This window comes from Eublepharis macularius, chromosome 3 (genome assembly GCF_028583425.1).
Source record: "Eublepharis macularius isolate TG4126 chromosome 3, MPM_Emac_v1.0, whole genome shotgun sequence".
Taxonomy (NCBI): domain Eukaryota; kingdom Metazoa; phylum Chordata; class Lepidosauria; order Squamata; family Eublepharidae; genus Eublepharis; species Eublepharis macularius.
Genome location: NC_072792.1, coordinates 160,689,795 through 160,707,587, shown reverse-complemented (window position 1 = coordinate 160,707,587; position 17,793 = coordinate 160,689,795). Strand labels below are relative to the sequence as shown.

Below are 17,793 nucleotides of genomic sequence, written 5' to 3'. Positions count from 1 at the left end.
TATTGCAAGCAGCCGAAGTTCCTGCTTCCCGCTGGGACGTGTACCAAAGACAAATCAGTTTTAAATAATGGAACCAATACTGAAGTGGCTTCTAAAGAGATTAAAGGTACATTTTGGTAAATGAGTTTAATCAGCGGATGGTTGCATGGCTCCCAAACACTCTTCAACAGAAATATCTCTTGGGACCTAAGCAATGTGAGCAAAAGGAAAAAGGTGGATGGAAATGATTTAGAGATATCCAATCCTCTTGATCCACATACCATGTTCCCCATCAATTCTGCTTTCACAATCTTGGCTCCCAGTCTGTTCATTTCCTCTTCACTTAGAATATGGGGACTTTCCTCCTCTGCAACAGAGCTGGTGGAAAACACACAAAGCATTCAGCGTCCATACCACAGGAAAAAGGAAAAAATTAATTCATTTAAGTGCCCCCATGCTGTAGACTGAAGCACAGGTTAAGAGAAAACAAGTTCTTAGTCATTTTCTCTCTTCCTCCCCCAGTTTATATTTTTACGTAGTTCTCAAAAGTATTTTTAAATGCATGATGGTTTTATACAGTTTTCAAATTTTAAGCTGTTTGACAAAAACCACAGAGTTGTATTGGTTCATGCTTCCACTGCATCTGCAAGTGTGCCCAAGTTGTTAAAATTAATAGCATCAATTTTCAGAATGTAGACAGGAAATGAGTCATGTTTTTAAAAAAAATCTTCCTCTTAACCAGAGTCTTCTTTTCAAGCGCACTGATGTGCATACAAAATATAAGCCCAGCACACATGAGCACCACCTATAGTTTATTTGGAGGTCCTTTACAACAAAAGAAAACATGTTCTAAAAATCTACTTGATTGCAATGGGGGCAGTGCAGGACAAATAAGTAGTCTTCTAATAAAACTGCTATTTGCAACAGGATATTTTCAGATTTGTTATATGCTTGTAATGTTGGAAGTAATACTTATTTCTTCCATCTTTTTTTCTACCTTGTGCTAATCTTCAGTCCCTCTAAGAAGTGCAAGGCCATCCTATACAAAAAAGAAAACGACAAGCAACTAGAAGGCCACATCACTCCCTATCTTTTCTGATTTTTTTAATTTACATCCTGCTTTTCTTCCCAAAGAGAACCCAAAGTGACTTATCACATCATTCTGTCCTCCTCCACCTTATCCTCACAACCAACATCTTGCGAGGTACATTAGGTCGAAAGAGTGTGACAGGCCCAAGATCACCTGGCAAGCTTCCATAAGCAGAGTGGGGATACAAGCCTGGTTTTCCAAGGTCCTAATCCAACACTCTAACCACTGCACTGGCTCTCAACACACGGCCAGCTCCAAACATCCATCCTCCCTATGGATTTGGGCTTAACCAAAAAGAACTGGGAAGGAGCTGGGGCTCAGTGGAAGAGCTCCTGCTTGGCATGCAGCTTCTCCAGTTGAAAGGACCAGTAAGTAGATGATATGAAAGAGCTGAGCCCCTGAAAAGCTGCTGCCACTCACAGTAGTTGAGACTGACCTTGACAGACCAGAGTCAGTGTAAGGCAGCTTCAAGCACTCACGTGTTCACTTATCCACAACTAGAATGAAGTCCAAGTTTAACAGTCTAAAAAGATCACGTAGAGCTGGAAAAGGTGAAGAAAGGGCAACCTGAGCTCATGGGGCTGACGCACCTTCCCTACAAAAAAAAAGCTAAAGTTGAGACTTTTCAGCTTTGAGAAAAGGATGACTATGGGGGTGGGTTTATAAGGTTATGCACAGTATGGAGAAAGTGGGTAGAGAACTCTCCCCCTCCTCTAATGATACTAGAAGCCAACCAATCCAGCTGACTGGCAGGATGGAGAAAAGGGAGCACTTCTTTACACTATGCAAATTCATCCTGCAGCATTCGCTTTCACAAGGTACAGTAATGGACACTAGCTTTGAAGGCTTTAAAAGGGATTTAGACAAATTAACGAAGGATAGGGCCCATCAATTGCTACTAGCCAGAACGGCTACAAAGAATCTCCATGTTCATGGGCAGCATGCCACTGGTCAGAAACAGCAGGGCAGCTGTCAATTCCTGCTTGTAACCTTCGCAGGGGCCTCTTGTTAGTTTTGTGAGAAACAGGACACCCGTCTGATCCACCAGGGCTCTTCTTTGTCCTGGCTGCTTTGGCAGGAAGGTAGCATTATAAAGGAAAGCAGTAAATAAAATAGTTTGTGGAGAAAAGAAATGGCTCACCAAAAGCACCTTTTACAGTTCAGAAACAGTTATAAGCTCTGGGGGCAGCAATACATTCTGGTTTTTATCAAGCACTTCACGGTTTTCCCTTCAGACAATGGTAAGAGAGCTTCTTTCTTTTGACTACTATAGTTATCACATCACCTGTGATGCTTACCATCTGCTGAACAAACAACTTTATGTGCTAATTTACACCAACAATTTGATTTCTAAGGACCAGTATGGACGTAATGCTGCCCTTCCCTTAAATACTGTTAAGGGAGTTAGAGCAAGACACTTTGTTTGGCTCTAGCCTCTCCCTCCTTTCATGCCTGAACTCTCTCCCACCCAAAACGGTCCTGAGTTAACATCACTAACCAGGGCTCACACTTAAGCAGGATTTGAACATCACGTTTAATGTTGGTGGGAAGATAACTCCTATCATTATGGCAGTACTGAGAGGGTAATGGATGAAAGAGAGAGAAGACAAAATGGACAGTGGAATCACACACCTCCATGGACTGCTCACCTGATGATTAAAGAGTGTTACATCTGCACTGGCCCAAGACAGGAGAAGAAGTCTTTCTTGATGACTCTTTAGAAACTAGTTATATCACCAAGATGAGCACTTTAGACAATTCTTTACTAACCTAGAATGCACAGCACTCTTTTCTTCTAAATTATTTCACATAAATCTTGTTGGCAAAGCACGGACAATTTATATGAGCGAGACCACAAGAACAGTACCCAAATGGCTTGGAATTATGCGCAAGGCCATCCCCTTCCTTATAACCAACTATATTCTAGAACTATTTAATCCAACCCTAAATTCGTTCATCTACATTTTAATGAGAGAGATTAATGCGTTCAAGATTAGCATGCATCTGCAGCCACAACTCAGAATTAATTCCTATTGAAAGTCAGTGCTTTTCTCATGTAAAAAAATGCTAAGTTGCCAAACCCTCTTAAGTGCAATGAGTCTCACAGGGCAATCATCATAACGGGCACCATCACTGCCCATTAAATCCAACAGAAGGCATCTGCAGTGGACAAAGCACCTTCCCTTTGGAAACACAAGAGCTCATGAAAGAGGGTGGTTTTAAAGCAATGAACTAGATTTTTTTTTAAAGGCCTGAAGCGTAAGTGACTCTTCCACAGCAATTCATGTGTGGAATTTATTACTGCATCAGATTTCTCTCAGAATTTTACTACTGACCTCTGCTAATTTGCAAGGCAACCCAACTGAAGCCCCCTTCTCTATAAATCTTTATATGTATTATTAAGAAAAGCTTTAAAAGAAAAGTTCAGTGTGTTTCCAGTCTGGAAAGTGTTACTTTAAGACGCTTAGTGGTTTATATTTTTATGGTCTGTTTTTATACCATGACTGGGTTTTTAGTTAATAACTTTTAATGTTTTGTTTTTATTCTGTTTTATTTTGTAAACTGCCTCGGGAATGGTCCCTGGAAAGACAAATCTATTTTTTTTCTAAATATATACATATATAAAAGCGTGGCTAATGAAGGCTTGGGAGGGAAGGCAGCATGGCAGAGCCCAGTCTCATAAGATCTTGGAAGCTGAGCAGCATTAGGTACTGGCATGGGGAACCACCGAGGCAGACTGCAGAGGAAGGCAATAGCACATCACCTCTGCTTCGCACTTGCCTTGAAAACCTCTTGTTGACGTTGCCATAAACCGGTTGCGACTTGACAGCACACACGTTATGTAATGAAAGCTTCCAAACGTTTAATTAAAAATTAACAGGGACCAGACTCACACTGGAGTCCATATCGATATCTGTCCCTCTTCCTGATTTCCCTCATAAACTGCATTTTGTTCAAAAGAACTAATCCAATGACCGAGATTAAATAGGGCTGAATTTGCCGAGACAATTTTAGCAAGCCCAAGATGTCGTGGCAATATGTTTAGGGCTTTTCTTCTGAACTCTGCCCCTTCGATTCCAATTCAAAAGCCATCACAGTCCAGGATGAAGAGGGAACAATGGCACTCGCCCACTGCATGAAGCAAACTAAAACTCATCTTAGTATCATGCATTTTTCATCAGAGACATTTTATTTCTTTCTGAACAAACTGGTTCGTCTCTCAAAGCTGAATGACTCTTTCGCTGCCACTGCACTGATGGCGCAGACATGCACAACAGGAAGGAATTCAAGAGTGCGATAAGAAAACATCTTCCTGAAAATTTCGGCCTCTCCTTACAACAGCGACAATGAGTCTGGCTCGGTTGCTTCGCAGCTGCTTTATTTCTGGGCAAAACCAAGCCCTGCGACATGCCCTTGTAAAATTAACATACTTCTATGATATGTTGCTGGTATAATTCTGGCCATTAAGATTGTTTAAAAGTGGCCTTCAATGAGCTACGGCTGGGGGATACAGGTGGGCACGTTAAATCCAGCCATGCACATACTTTTAAGCAGGATTCTTTCTTTTGTACACACAGAATAATCTGGCAACATGATCCTAATTTGTGTCCATTTTTACCAGCCTGTCACTCAAAGAAGGCAGCAGGAGAACAGAATCCTAATTTCAGCCTCTCCACACACAGAGACAAATCCCATTTCCACTTCTGTAACTTCCCCCTCCTTCATCTCTGGGTTTAACAATGTGGGGAAGGTATCAGGTTCAACTTCTCAGGGTCAGCATTTGGCTCAAGGGGCACTAACTGCTTACCCTTACACATTATAAAAGCCCTCTGTGTCATATCCTTGGTTCTCCTGGGCAGAAGCAACTGAGAGTCCAGACCACGCTCATCTCAAAGGCAGAGTAACTCCATTTGCAAACAGCAGGTCATGAACTCCCAGGTGAAAGACAATCTGTTATCCGAGCCACATCCTGAACTGAGGAACACAGAAAACCAAGTGAGCTGCTCAGGCTCTTGGAAAAATCTAACCAACAAATGATGAGGACTCCACACTTCCCTTTGCCTGAAGCATCAACAGGCCCACAAGAATTTCACAGTACTACAGTAGTGTAAGGCTGCAGGCCAGACATTCCATTGCTTGGCTACTTCTTTCACTCATTCAGGCACAAACAAATCTTCCTCAAGGACAGCCAAATTGTCTCCCTAACCCCACATATTGCAAAGCACATGGTCGGGGGGGAGGGGAGGGGAGGGAATAGAAAACCAAAGAAAGATATAATTAAACCATCCAATCTTTATCTGCTAAAAAATTTAGACAACAATAACATTGTTGATCCTCCCACAACCATAATACCACAATTCAGACCACAAATCTTCCAACAGCAAACCTTGAAAACACCCATGAAAAGCCCTACAAAGCTTCAAAATGGCATCTCTGTATTCCAGGAATACAAAACAAAATCTGCGAACCAGAAATGGCCTTCAAGGTCTGCGCTTTGCAGTCACTCCAAAGATGAATCCAAGTTTCTCAAGCATATGGTAACGGTAATACCTAATGAATATTAGGCCTGTTCTCAAGACTCAGTTTTCTGATCAAGAAGCACTCCAAGGAGATTACAAATGCTGCTCTGTAGTGGGTAGGAAGTGGTTGGGGGAAACCATCGTTCAATTCCACTTTGTGTAAATGTGCATCATAAAGGCAGCACCAAAGTGTTTCCAGCCTTCTAAGTATTTCAGGTAAGTGTTATCAACTTTACATAGCCACAAAGCCATTCACCCTGAAGAATCAGAAACACTTTGCTTCTACAATAAAGTATAGTCTTCTCCAAGGCAGAATGAAGGCGGATGGGGTGAGAGAAAATGTCTTTAGCTGTATACAGCAATACTCTATTGCCATTCATGTTGAAAACAAGAGCACATTGCCTGCATCCAAATGAAGCCAGCACGGAAAATGAAAAGAGTGCAACTAAGCTAGAAAATGGATGCTCAGATGAATAACATTTAAATCTACAACACAGGTTCTATGCCTTTTTCCAAGTAAGAAAACAAGAAAAAGAGGAGAGGAGCCACTGACTTTACACTGTACATATCTGTTTTATAAGGAATTACTAAACTTACTAAAACTCTGCTGCCAATTACTACTATTTATGCCCTATCCAAGAAGCAAGACTTACAACAAAAGAGGCACCTCTGGGAGACGAGGCTCAACAACAAAGCAAAAGAATCTCCCGCCTGAAGATAAACACCACTAATTCAATACTACCATAAATAAGTTAATTCATTAACGTTAATTAATTAATTAATTCCTTCATATCCAAAAAGCAACCAAGAACCAGGAGTTGGATCCATCTAAACTGCCAAGTACAGGCAGAAACAGATTTTTGCTGCCCTATCCAGCAGCCCTCGGTAAGCACCAAAAAGGCAGTGCAAGGGACAGGGGGCCTGCATGAACAAAATGTGAACAACTGCAGTGAGGAGAGGGGAAAGCCAAGGATTATGCCATCCATAGGCTGGCACAAGGAAAGAGACGGACTATTTGTCTTCCCTTCCTCATAGCAGCTGCATGGCTTTTTGTCCACAGAGGTCCTGCAACCCCCCGCAGTAAACAGAAACCAACCCTAAATGATTCTTTACTTTGAGTTTAGATGCTCTAAAATGTATTACTTGTAGGCACCCAGGCTAATATCAATTCCTAGGCATTAGGTTGACTAGGAGGCAAGGCAGGTTAGCGTGGCATCACAGCACCACCAAGGACAAACTATGCATGCAGCCTCATCTGAAGGGCCCCTATATGTCACTTCAAGTCTTAATTTGTGCTAAGATTCACCAGGACGCAGTCCTGGCATCTGTTTTCAATGCAGCTCTCAATGCCTGAACATATGGAGTAAGGATAAATGAAAATGCCCCTAAGCAAACGCAAAGTATACTTCTGTTCCCGTTAATTAGGTACAGCAAGTAGACATGGGCACGAACCACAAAAAAACCCATGCAGTTCGTGGTTTGTGGGTTTCCACGAACCAGAAACTCTGAACTCCCATGAACTGGGGCAAGTTCCTGAACCAGTTTGTGGTTCATGGTTCGTGGGCTTTGAATGCCCCTTTCCAGCTGCTCAGCAGCAGGGAAAGGGGCATTTTATCATTTAAAGGGCCCCTTCCTGCCACTTGCAAGTGGCAGGGCCCTTTAAACTATCAGCTGGCAGACAGTGGGGGGGACCTGCCACTTGCAAGCAGCAGGGCCCTTCAAACAGCCCAAATCCCACAAACCTCAGCCCCAGCCTCCAAGTGGCCCAAGTTCTGGGATTTATTCAGTATCTTGGGTGTCCTTTCAGGCAGATAGGCAATTATAAATAAAGTAAAAATAAATTAAAGATCACAACACTAAAAACATATTTCAGCTTCATCCCTCTTGCAACTCTACAAAATCTTTCCAACAAAATAAATTCCGAGATACCCTAAATATGATGATTTACTGTGGGGTGGCTCCTTGTTTTCCACGGCATCTTCTGAGATCGCTTCCTTTTTTTCTCTCTCCTTGCTGATAATAGCCATTTCAGTTTCGGATTGCTTTTCATCAAGGGTTGCCATTTCAGTTGTGAATGATTTTTCGTCAAGGGTAGCTTTTCTATCTCCTTCTTTTGGTTGAGTTCGGCGCCATCTCGGAATGTCCTCAGTACTGTAATCAGGTTTTCTGAAGCCACGACTCACTGGAATATCCTCAGTATCATAGCCAGGCTTTCTGAAGCCACAACTTGCAGAACTACGATTAAGTAATTTTGATGACGAAAAAATCTGTGCTTTTTGCCCTCCATCTTCATCTGGCTTCCAAAATGTAGATTTCAGAGGGCTCGGTAATGATTTCTCAGAACTTCTTTGATGGGAATACTGTGCAATTCTAGAAGAAAAATCTCTCAGTGCAGATTCTTTACTACTATGCCTTGGCTCTTTATCTTCTGCTAGTCTATCTCTCACGTAATTTCTCATCTCTTGAAAACCGTCTTTGTTATCCCTATCCTTAGGGTTCTCTTTATAACTATCCCTCTCCTCTTGTTTTTCTTTGTCTTTCTTCTGTCTCACAGGATTCTCCATCTCTGAATAGTCACATTTTTGCCATCTTCCTCTCCTATGCTCATTTTCTTTTTGGACTGCAGCGCTCTCAGCTTCTTTTAACTTTGACTCAAATAGCTCCACTGACTACAAGAAAGAAGGGGGAAAACAATGGGATTTTTGTATTAAGTAGACACTGAGAACACAGCTCAAAGGGAGGGAATATGCTATGTCAAGTTTTAAAAGAATGACGTTTGAAATTACAACATGAGTTAGATAAGTCTGGTAATATCTCATGAAAATCCACCATTAATTACATTTTTATCTTGCCCTGCCTTCGAGAAGCACATGAACTTTCAACAAAAAAGAGGATACAGATCATTTAGAATCCAGTTTTTCAAATTGCGCCTTTACTATACAGGTCCAAGAGTTAGTGGCACCTTACCCCACCTCAAAAAGGTACTGAATTTTATGTAACCTTTTCTTAAGAGTTATCACTGACAATTTTTTTTCTTTAGTAAAAGAATACATGCAGCCGAATTATGCCATCATCTCTGTATGATGCAGTAGATGTTAATTCCTAAAACATCCACATTTTCAACACAAGCTTAACAGAATGCAATGCAGCCTTCCGAATAGCTGTTTTTAAAATGTCACATATAGGAGAAAGGCTAGGAGGAAAGTCCATATTAAAAAGTTTTGTTTTAATGCACATCAAAATGAATACAAAGCAATGTTGATTCACAGAGAAATGGACTGATTTGACACACAGGAATCACTTAAGAGACTCTAAAGAACTGGACTAACTATATATGCTCCAATAATGGCAGAGTGCCCCCAATGCAAGTGCCACTGCACAGCCCTAAGTTGAAAAACTGGCAACTCTGCCAAACAGCTATTCAAGATGAGGAAGTGGAAGCTGGATTTGGTTCCCCTGCACCACATTCCTGCCAAACGACCAACTGGTGAAAATGAAAATGCCATGACTGCTACATATACATACACTGGAAGCCCTATGTAAGTCAAGACTGGATTCCATTAACCATTTTTGCTTACTGGCCCCTTTACTGGGGAGCTCCATTTTTTCTTCTCTTTGAACAAATATTTTTATACTAGAGGAAGATACTTCAATGCTTACCCCATATCTTTCAGCTATGATTTCTTTCAAATCCCTGTTTTCTCTTTCAGACTGCTCCTTCATTCTTTGGTATGATTTCTTCAGCCAACCTAACCCACCATCTTCTACAACTGCAGCTACAAAACAAAGCAATTAAAAAGTGATATTTGCATACTACAAGTTCATATAATAACCCCATTACTAACAGCAAATGGTCCACATCACGTACATATGTTAGCTCAAACAAAAATATCCTTAGTACTGGCACAGCTCTCCAGTTGGAGCCCATCTTCTTATTCAGAAACACAGCTCTCCTTAAATTAAAAGGCAAAACCTTAGTCCTATCCTGGAATGTGTGAAATGAAGGGCAGAATTAATAGACTCTCCCTTTTTATGCACGTCATTCTTCTAGCTTATTCTGCAAATAACAAACCTGTGCTGAAGCATAACATTGTCTATTGCTATTAAAGGCTTTCAAGGTGTGTATTCTACTGTTCTTCACATCATAGCAAAGGGCTGAGATACACAGAACTGAAGCATTACAACATTCCTGACTATGAAGAGATGAAAAGACTGGAGTTTGCCCTTCTCAGTGTTACAATAATTTCTATCATTCCTCACACAACAGGCTTGGTACTATACACAATCCACTGAAAAGAATTTTTTAAAAAATCTGCGCTTGCCGCAGAACACCAGGAGAAGAAGTGAAGTGGAAAAGGTTACATAAATAATATTCTTCACAAACTGCATCTATAATGCACTCCATTTAATATGGGATTGAGAGTTCCATGGCTGAATATTTTAAAGCTGCAATTTGTGTAATGGAATGAAAGAGACCAAATGAGATGACAACAATTCATCATGTCCTGGTGCAATCAGGTTCTTTTTTTAATTAGTTCTAAAATGGAAATCTTGAAACTGAAGGTCAAGCCTTTCAAGAGGTTAAAAAAAAAGTTTAAAATATTTTGCAAAGCTATGTGCTACGACTTTAATCCAGAGACAGGACCAGAACCAGCGTGCAAATATTAATTTAGTTTTACTTTAGCATTAACAAGGCATTATAGGGAAGAAAGATGGTTGATCTATAACTTTTATATAAAGATGATGCTACCTTCTTAGCCATGGCACCCAAATTATGGAACTTCCTCCCCAGGGATCTTAGTATGTCCCTCCTCTATCACTGCCTTCTGTCAGCAGGTGACGACTGCTTGGTTCTGCTTGGCATTCTCTCAATAAATCCTTCTTCCTATCTTATGTTTTAACTGCTTTCTCTGTTTCTTATATATGTATTTTAGTTGTGGTTGAATGATGTATTTCATACTGCTTTTTAATTGTTACCCATCTTAGTGGCCCAAGTCATAAAAAGATAGGATATACATTTTGAAAATAAAAAATAAAATACCTTTTATTGGATTATCCTGTTGTGATGGTAAACCTGTGCCACCGTCCTTCCAGTATGGGTTCAGTTCTCTTTCAGAAAGCAGGGACTGAAAGAAAGGAGGGAAAGTCAAGTATCAATCTGTTGAAACCCGTTTCACCAAATCCAGTTTGATATTTGTTATATCTTTGATCATTCTCTGTGGGTATCAAAGCTATCCCTTTTGATCTGTATTTTAAAAATTAAAAATTACAAATGCATTTTTTAAATTAAAAAACTCATCCACTACATGATTTGAAAAAGGAGAGGGTTCCCCTCCCTACCCCAAAACTGCAACATATTAAAGAAATAAAATCATTACATTGTTTCTTTTCAGTACCAAAGAGTCTGACAACAAGTAACAAACCCATGGCTTGCTTTATCACATGCAACAAAAATTACACAGAAAATGGTTACCAATACTTCTATCATTCCAATACCACCTGCCCCCAAGTGTCCAACTACAGTCTTTATTCAAAATATTGAATCTTCTACCCAACAGGAATCAAAGGCCAATAAAAGCATTGATTAACAATGGCTTTCAGAATTGGGACGGCCATACATGGAAGGCTGCTAGTTGAAGCAATTCAGATTTCGGCTTAGGCAGCATACAAGTATAGTAAGTTTATTCAGTGATTAGTTTCTTACAGTGCCATATACATGAAAAACTTAACCAACCTTCTCACTCAATTGGGCTTTCTGTTGCTCCAATAATATTTTTGTCTGTTTTTCAGCCTTCAGTGATGCTGAAGACAGCGTTTTCATGGTCATAAAATTTAAGGTCATCCATTCATCCCTCTGTAAACAAAACAAAGTAATTTCATCCATAATTTTAAAAACTCCACAACTCCGCAATTCAGCAAAAATCCTGATTTTGTAGAACAAATTCAGGAAGATAGGTCAATCTTACAATGATGTTGAGAACAGATTATATGTAGTGCATTTTTCAAGCCCCCTGCCTCCATTTAATACTAAAAATTAGGAGCACTATTAAAAGTTGTTTTATAAGGGATACAAATGAGTTTCCACTACACAGAAATGCTTATGCATTAATGTATCCATGAACTGAGATAGGTAAAAATAACTGATAATCTGAAATCGTTAATCAAAAAATATCCGGCAGAATAAAGAAGGATGAAACTTTCCAGGCTCAACAGAAATTATATAATCAAAATGATTTTACTTTAAAAAAAAATTATTGGATTTATATCCCACCCTCCCTGCGAACAGGTTCAGGGCAGCTAAAAAATTTTTACCGAATATCTTTTTTCCAAAAGATATCTTTATACCCGTAAACTTACCTCCCCCTCCACTCCCGCCTCAAAAAATCATATAATGGCAAAAAGTTATAGACAGTTTTATCTGGGACTGAGGGGGGGGGGGAAGCCAGGTTTTCCTCACACATCCTTAGGCATCCTCTCAATAAAGAAGGAGTACAAGCCCTAGACCTCTACCTTTAGTATGTTGCTTCTCAGCTCAGGAATATTTTTTCACACAGAATAAAATCCTGACAAACGATAGGTAATTGAGAGAACCTACACTAAACAACATACTTCAAAGGAAATTGTTTGGATACAAAATAAACATTGTTTCAAAGATATATAAAATAATCATTTTAACTGGAACTCTCAAAATTTGGGATAAATGACGAGAAAAATTTCTTTCTTGGGATAACACTGTTTTCCTCCAGGCAGGGACCAGGGTTCCTTTTCAATTCAGAAGATGTATGATCTACAAAGAATATGTGATGTGACTATAAAAGAGTAATATCACAAAAAAAATATAAACAGCAAAAAACTTCAGCTGTGAAAATTCCCTGTTCTCTGTATCTTTGATAGCAAACATTTCATAAATAGTACAGCTACAAAAAGTAAATTACCAGAAAGGTAACAGTTTGAGAAGATGGTAATAAATCACCCTACTCATCTACCTAGAACTATATCTATTCTTTATTAAATACTGGCAAAGGAGTCCTCCCAGTTATATATAAATGGAGAAAAGATATTGGCTTGCCTCCTGACTTCAAAGTATGGTAGCATATATGGCCTAACCCACCCTTCTCCTTTGCTTCTATTAATATAAGGGAAGTGTGGGTTTTCCGGGCTGTATTGCCGTGGTCTTGGCATTGTAGTTCCTGACGTTTCGCCAGCAGCTGTGGCTGGCATCTTCAGAGGTGCAGCACCAAGATGCCAGCCACAGCTGCTGGCGAAACATCAGGAACTACAATGCCAAGACCACGGCAATACAGCCCGGAAAACCCACAACAACCATCGTTCTCCGGCCGTGAAAGCCTTCGACAATATAAGGGAACTCCTTTTTAAAAATCTTTATATGATGGTATTTTTCCCCAAATGGTTGCAACATATTCATAAAGGATTCTCATCTTTATGTTAGAGAAAATATGGGGAAATTAGCATCTTTTATCATACCTGGTAGCTCTGTACCAAATTTCAGCATTTTTGGAACCTTATTAAACATTTTATTCAGAAGATCACTGGGTACTCTATTTCCAAGCCAGAACAATACTATAGGGACATACAGATGATAAACATATTCCTCCAATTAGGTAAGAACTCATAAACTTACTTTTGGTGGCTGTCAAACTGCTAATAGCTCAAAAATGGAAAAAGATAAACCTCTCTACTATTTCAGATCGGTAGTACAAGACTACAAAACTTATGGTTCTAGATAAAATGCTGTCCCAACGGACAGATATGTAGAAACAAATCAGAGCTTTGTCTTGAAAGCTTACATTCTGAAAATCTTGTTGATCTCTAAGGTGCCACTGGACTAAAATCCTGCTGTTCTACAGCAGACCAACACGGCTACCCACCTAACAAGCTATATTTGTACTTTTCAAAGAAATGGTTCCCATTCCTTTTGCATATTGAACCCCAAAACAATTTCTGCTTTAAAAAATACTAAATTCAGCTCAATCTATATACTTTAAACACTAGTTAAGGGAACACATTTTCTTCTGGATATAATTTATTGGTCAAAACTGACTTTTTAATTATTGTTATATAAAGACAGTTGCTGTAGTTGCTTTCTTTTCTTTCTGTCTTATGTAATCTGCCCAAATTTGTTTGGCCTCTTTTGTTCGTAATGATTAGGATCTTTTGTTAATTTGTGAAGATTTAAACAAAAAAATTTTTTTAACTTTTTAAAAGTTCCTTTATGAACGTTCATATACAAACAACGATTTTGTTCATCTCTACCTTATAATGTATACACCATATTTCAGATGGCAGCATGCATGAGAAAACATACAAATGTATCCACATCATTATGAATATGAATGTTTTGATTCCTTCATCAGGGTCGCACATTTTGTAAATCATTCCTTCAGGAGAATTTAAATACCACTTTAACCTAGGAGTGCTGGGGGCGTGGGGGAATGGCTCTCTGTGCACATGGCTTCAATCTCTGCTACATCCAATTTGGCAGGCGTCCCATCCATTATGGGTCACAGGTGCACTGCAGAACTCTCATGACACCGAGCTACTCAAACGGTGCCCAAACATCAGATGGACCATTAAGTGGTTCCAATTAGTGGCCATATTTATATGTGCCTGTATTTGGAAGCATAAAATTGTGACTACAGCGTCAAGGGCCAGGATGCAGGCCTTTCAAGAAAAACCATTTCAAAAAGTATAGGACAAAAAAAATGAACAGGAAGATACTGCCAGCTACACAATAGCATCTGCTCCATAAGAAGACTTTTATTTACTTGCATCAGATGGACCTTCTTTAGGTGGGAGTTTTAGAACAGCAGTACCCATATAGTCTGCCCAGAATATATTTACAGGAGATATGGACTAAAGAAAGTCTCACCAGTAGATCTCCTAAAACATATAGGAGAAGGCAGTATTTCAGCTAGACCCAGGAAATTGAATTTTCCGAACAAAACTGAGTTGACCTATAAAGCCTTCAACAGCTTTCATTAAGGTAGGCTGTGGATTGGCTCCCAGAACAGCTGGCATCCCTGCCAGAGTAGGAGGGGAGAAACCTAAAGCCCAGCTGTGGGGAATTGGCACTCTGAGCCTGCACAGAAGGATGGAGAAAGCCCAAGCAAATGGGCTTTTCTTGTTTTGCTTCCATTAAGGTATGCTGTAAAGTGGATTGGCTCCAAGGATGTGAGCCGAAGGGCGAGAACACAAGGGCTTTTGCCCTGGGGCTCCTGGCCTGGGGCTTGCAGCCTGAGGTCCAGGCCCATCACCCTGCACCTGGGTAGCAGTTTCAACCAAGCCATCCACAAGTTTCTGCATCATTTAGCATGTCGTGTCAAATCACTTCGGTTTCGTTTCAGCAATGTTTCAGCACTGTATTCACATTTGTTTCTTTTCAAATCTCTGCAATGCATACCTTATTGTTTTTGTTCATTGAACATCCAACCAATGATCGTATTGACTGACACTGTGTAATCTGCCTTGAGTCTCAATGAGAAAGGCAGACAATTAATTTTAATGAATTAATTAATATAAGACTGGAAAGTAGAAAACCATTGTGAGAAGTCTCCTGGATGTGGTTTTAGGGGTGATTCTGTACTTAGGCAGGATGAGCTGTGGAGACATTATTCCAGTACGGACTGGAGCAGAATACATAATCAAACTCACTGCTTATGTAATTTCCGTCTGCTTATGAGAGAGATGAGGGCATAAAGGCCCATCCACCCTCAGCATCATCGATAATATTGTGCAACGCAGGGTCAGTGAGGTACGAAACTGCGCATCTATCTGAGCAGCTGGAGGTGAAAAATATTGATCAGGCTTGTGTAACAGAGACATGGTTGATGAAAATGACGGGATGTGCCTAACCCTGCGTACACCACCTGTTTATGTGATCTTTCATCAACCCTGGAGGTAAGGGAGCAGGGGTGGCTATTGTCCCTGATGAGTCTTTCTCCTTTTGCAAACTCCTGTGAATACTCTAGGTGGCACTGATTGCCGTTCCCTTAGGATAGGTCCAAAGGACAAACTGGGCATATTCTGATCATTTACCACCTGCCTAGTTCCCCACTAGGCACCCTGTCTGACCTGATGGACATAATCTTGGGGTTTATGCTGAATACACCCAAATTTCTTGTTCTGGCTTGGGTGACTTTAACATCCACACTGATGACACCTTGACGGGCCCTCACTGGCCACCATGGGCCTAACAGGTAGCAACATGCTCTACACACATGACAAAGAACATACTTTAGACCAAATTTTTCACTGTGAATCAACTGGGTGAGAGCTAATCTGGGGACTGGAGATTCATCCTGTGCCACAGTCTAACCACCATTCTCTCAAAATGCAGATGAATGTGACACTGACACTCTGCAGGAGCAAGGGAGGCATTGAAATGTTCTGCCCACGGAGACTAATGGATCAAGCCAGCCTCCAGAACGCCTTGGGCGACTTTTAAGATCCCAACTGCTGGACTTGTTGAGAGCATTGAGAGGACACAATGAAAAGTTCCTTAAAGCTATTGACTTGGTCGTTCCCTGCCTACCTCTTCAATGCTCAACATAGAATCCTGCACTTTAGTTCACTATGGAACTAGGTGACTTGAAGAGCATGCAGAGACATCTTGAACACCTCTGGAAGAACACAGGCACTGATTCTGACAAGTAGAGATGGGCACGAACTGGGAAAACAAACCGTGCGGTTCGTGGTTCATTGTATTTCACAAACCACAAACTTTCACGAACCCCCCCCCCCCGGTTCATGAACTGGTTCGTTTGGTTTGTGAAAACGTCACTTCCAGGTCAGCAGAAGGCCACTTCCGGGTCAGCAGATCTGCAGGAAGTCCATCCCGTTGCCTAGGAAACTGATTGATTGGCACCAGGCTGTCTGCAGTGACGAACCAAAAAACTAACCAAACGAACCAGCCTAAAGTTCATGGTGGTTCATCAGAAATCAGCTCTGACAAACCACCAGTTTGCAAACCACGAACCAACCTGGTTTGTCACAAACTTTAGTTCATATTTCGGTTCATGCCCATCTCTACTGACAAGCTATGCTACAATAAGACTCATGATGTGGCAGTGACAGCAGCAAAGAAATCCTGCACTGCTGATACTATTTTAGCATCCAGTTCGCATCCAGCACAACTGTTTAAAGGTACTTCCTACTTGTTGACTCCCAAATCTGAGCCCTTAAATTCATCACACATTATTTCATTGCAGATTCTATGTACAAACACACCTGGATTTATTGGAGCCAATCTTGGTTGAAAAAGAACTGTTTTCTGAGCAGCAGACTCTCAAATTTTTATTAGTGGGGGTTGACCAAAGAATTAATGTATATGTAGTCAAGTTTCTGTACTCTGCAATGAAAATATGAGCAGAGTTGCTATCTTGTGTGTAACTTATTCAGATTGTCAGCTATACTAGGTCAATGATGTATATGGAAATAAGCCATTTTGGTGACTAATATAACTGCATTGTTTCTGCTTCTGTTTGGCTTAGGGACTGTAATAAAAACCGACTTGATTGGACTAGAGCCCTTAAACACTCGGAAACTGACAATTAGCTGTGACACCTTTGCAAAGTTCTTTCAAAGAAAGTCTCTCAAATATGCTCTTATTTAGAATGCTGGCCACAATACAGCTAAGACACTAGAAACTCACAACACAGCATCTGTCCCTTGACAGATGCCTGAAGTTAGTTGTGTAGATGTGTTGCCCACAGCAGAGAAGCAAGGAAAAAGATTTGAAGTCACAGATGAAGGTACCAACCACCAGAGCCATAAAAGTGCCTAGACGTTAACAAACTTTGCCTGGAAACTTGACATAATGAAACAGGAGAAGCATAGAGAGAAATGATGCCAGAAAAAGTCCTTAGGGCATGAATGGACAGCAACTAGTTAGGAGTCTGCAATGACATGCAACGTGAAAAATACTCAAGACAGCATGACAACACTTAAAAGCGGTGTATCCTCAGCCCATATCACCCAACAATTCACATTCACATCAAAGCAACTTGAAACCAGCTGTTTGAAGGGAAAGCCATCTCATTCTCAACTTTGCTGAAGTACCTGCCTTACTGAGCAGAACAAGGTTTTTACTTTTAGGTGTCAGCATGAAGTCACTATATCCGTAAATAAGAAAAACGTTCTCCAGCATTCCTCCCCTGAAGTCACTGACCAACAAACAAATTGAAC

The 17,793-nt window shown here is 40.5% G+C and overlaps 1 protein-coding gene across 2 annotated transcripts in view; it reads right to left on the bottom strand.

The window, feature by feature from the left end:
• The window catches only part of CWF19L2 (CWF19 like cell cycle control factor 2), a 130,328-nt gene that overhangs the window by 73,177 nt on the left and 39,358 nt on the right, over positions 1 to 17,793 (bottom strand). For both annotated transcript variants that reach the window (XM_054973362.1, XM_054973361.1), the window contains exons 5-9: positions 11,324 to 11,443; positions 10,631 to 10,715; positions 9,250 to 9,365; positions 7,519 to 8,258; positions 261 to 357 (exon numbers count right to left, since the gene is read on the bottom strand). In XM_054973362.1, the coding sequence (XP_054829337.1) occupies positions 261 to 357; positions 7,519 to 8,258; positions 9,250 to 9,365; positions 10,631 to 10,715; positions 11,324 to 11,443 (1,158 nt within the window). The remainder of the gene's footprint in view (positions 1 to 260; positions 358 to 7,518; positions 8,259 to 9,249; positions 9,366 to 10,630; positions 10,716 to 11,323; positions 11,444 to 17,793) is intronic.